The following is a 1,047-nucleotide window of genomic DNA, read 5'->3' as shown; positions in this document are numbered from 1 at the left end:
CCCCATACCATCCCCCTCCAATAGGTACAGGATGATAAAAGGGAGGCTGGGGCCCCATACTATCCCTTTTCTATAAGTACCGGATGATAAAAGGGAGGCTGGAGCCCCATACCATACCCCCCTATAGGCACTGAATGATAAAAGGGAGGCTGGGGCCCCATACCATCCCCCTCCCTGATCATATAATAGGTGTATTGTAATATGAATTATCTTCTCTCTCTGCACCCCACAGATAATCCATAATAACAAATCCTGAGCTCCTCACCCCATGAGGTACCCATGGCCTCTTCCATTGCCCCACCACGTGCTGATGGTGATGGGGCCCATACGAGTGCTGGCCCCTGCTAGGTGCCCGGCCTGACACCTGTCACCCCCCCTTACCCCTCACCCCTACTCACGGCGTGCATCTGTCACTGAACTCATTGGCCACAGTCTCGATGCCGCCTGCTCTGGCGATGGCGACGTGACAGTTGAGAAATCCCAGGTCGAACCCGACCACAGACATGATGATCCAATAGGGCGACACAACGCAATGTGAAAAGTCCAGGCGCCTGTGTACCGATAGCCGGGATCACGCTGCAGCGCTGCCTGAGTCACTATGATGATGGGGGGAGGAGGCGGCTCCGCTTCATATAGCTGCTGAGGAAGAAGATTCCAGAAGCTGCAGAGTCTCAGCACTAGCCGGCTACACGTGCTACTTCCGCTTCCGCGTTCTGGACTCTTCTCGAGAACTCTTCCCGGCCAGCCAATAGGAAAGCGGCCTGTGCTGTGACGTACAGAGTCTCCGAGGTAACTGAGACGCCTCGGTTTCCAGGACAATGGAGAATTCCCGAGGTGGTTCTCTATGTATCACCATTTTATATAATTGTGGGCACAGCATGGAATCATTATGTGTACTGACCCCAGTCAGTGTGTGGATTCCTAACTGTCCAGCTACAAGAGCTGGGGGGGACTCAACTCCAGTGTTTCTAAACCAGGCTCCTCCACAGGTTGCAAAAAGCAATTCGTCCCTCCTAGGTCAGTTTAGGTGACACTAATATCTGTTTG

The 1,047-nt window shown here is 53.3% G+C and overlaps 1 protein-coding gene across 1 annotated transcript in view; it reads right to left on the bottom strand.

Moving 5' to 3' along the window:
• Positions 1 to 700, bottom strand: part of HSPH1 (heat shock protein family H (Hsp110) member 1) — a gene marked incomplete in the record, with an annotated part of 17,158 nt that extends 16,458 nt beyond the window's left edge. Inside the window, 1 exon segment of the mRNA XM_072404412.1 lies at positions 399 to 700. Coding sequence (XP_072260513.1) covers positions 399 to 505 — 107 coding nt within the window.
• Between the last annotated feature and the right edge of the window lie 347 nt (positions 701 to 1,047).

This window comes from Pyxicephalus adspersus, chromosome 1 (genome assembly GCF_032062135.1).
Source record: "Pyxicephalus adspersus chromosome 1, UCB_Pads_2.0, whole genome shotgun sequence".
NCBI classification, from domain to species: domain Eukaryota; kingdom Metazoa; phylum Chordata; class Amphibia; order Anura; family Pyxicephalidae; genus Pyxicephalus; species Pyxicephalus adspersus.
The sequence above is the reverse complement of the archived record's forward strand: the minus strand, read 5'-3'. Positions and strand labels throughout refer to the sequence as shown.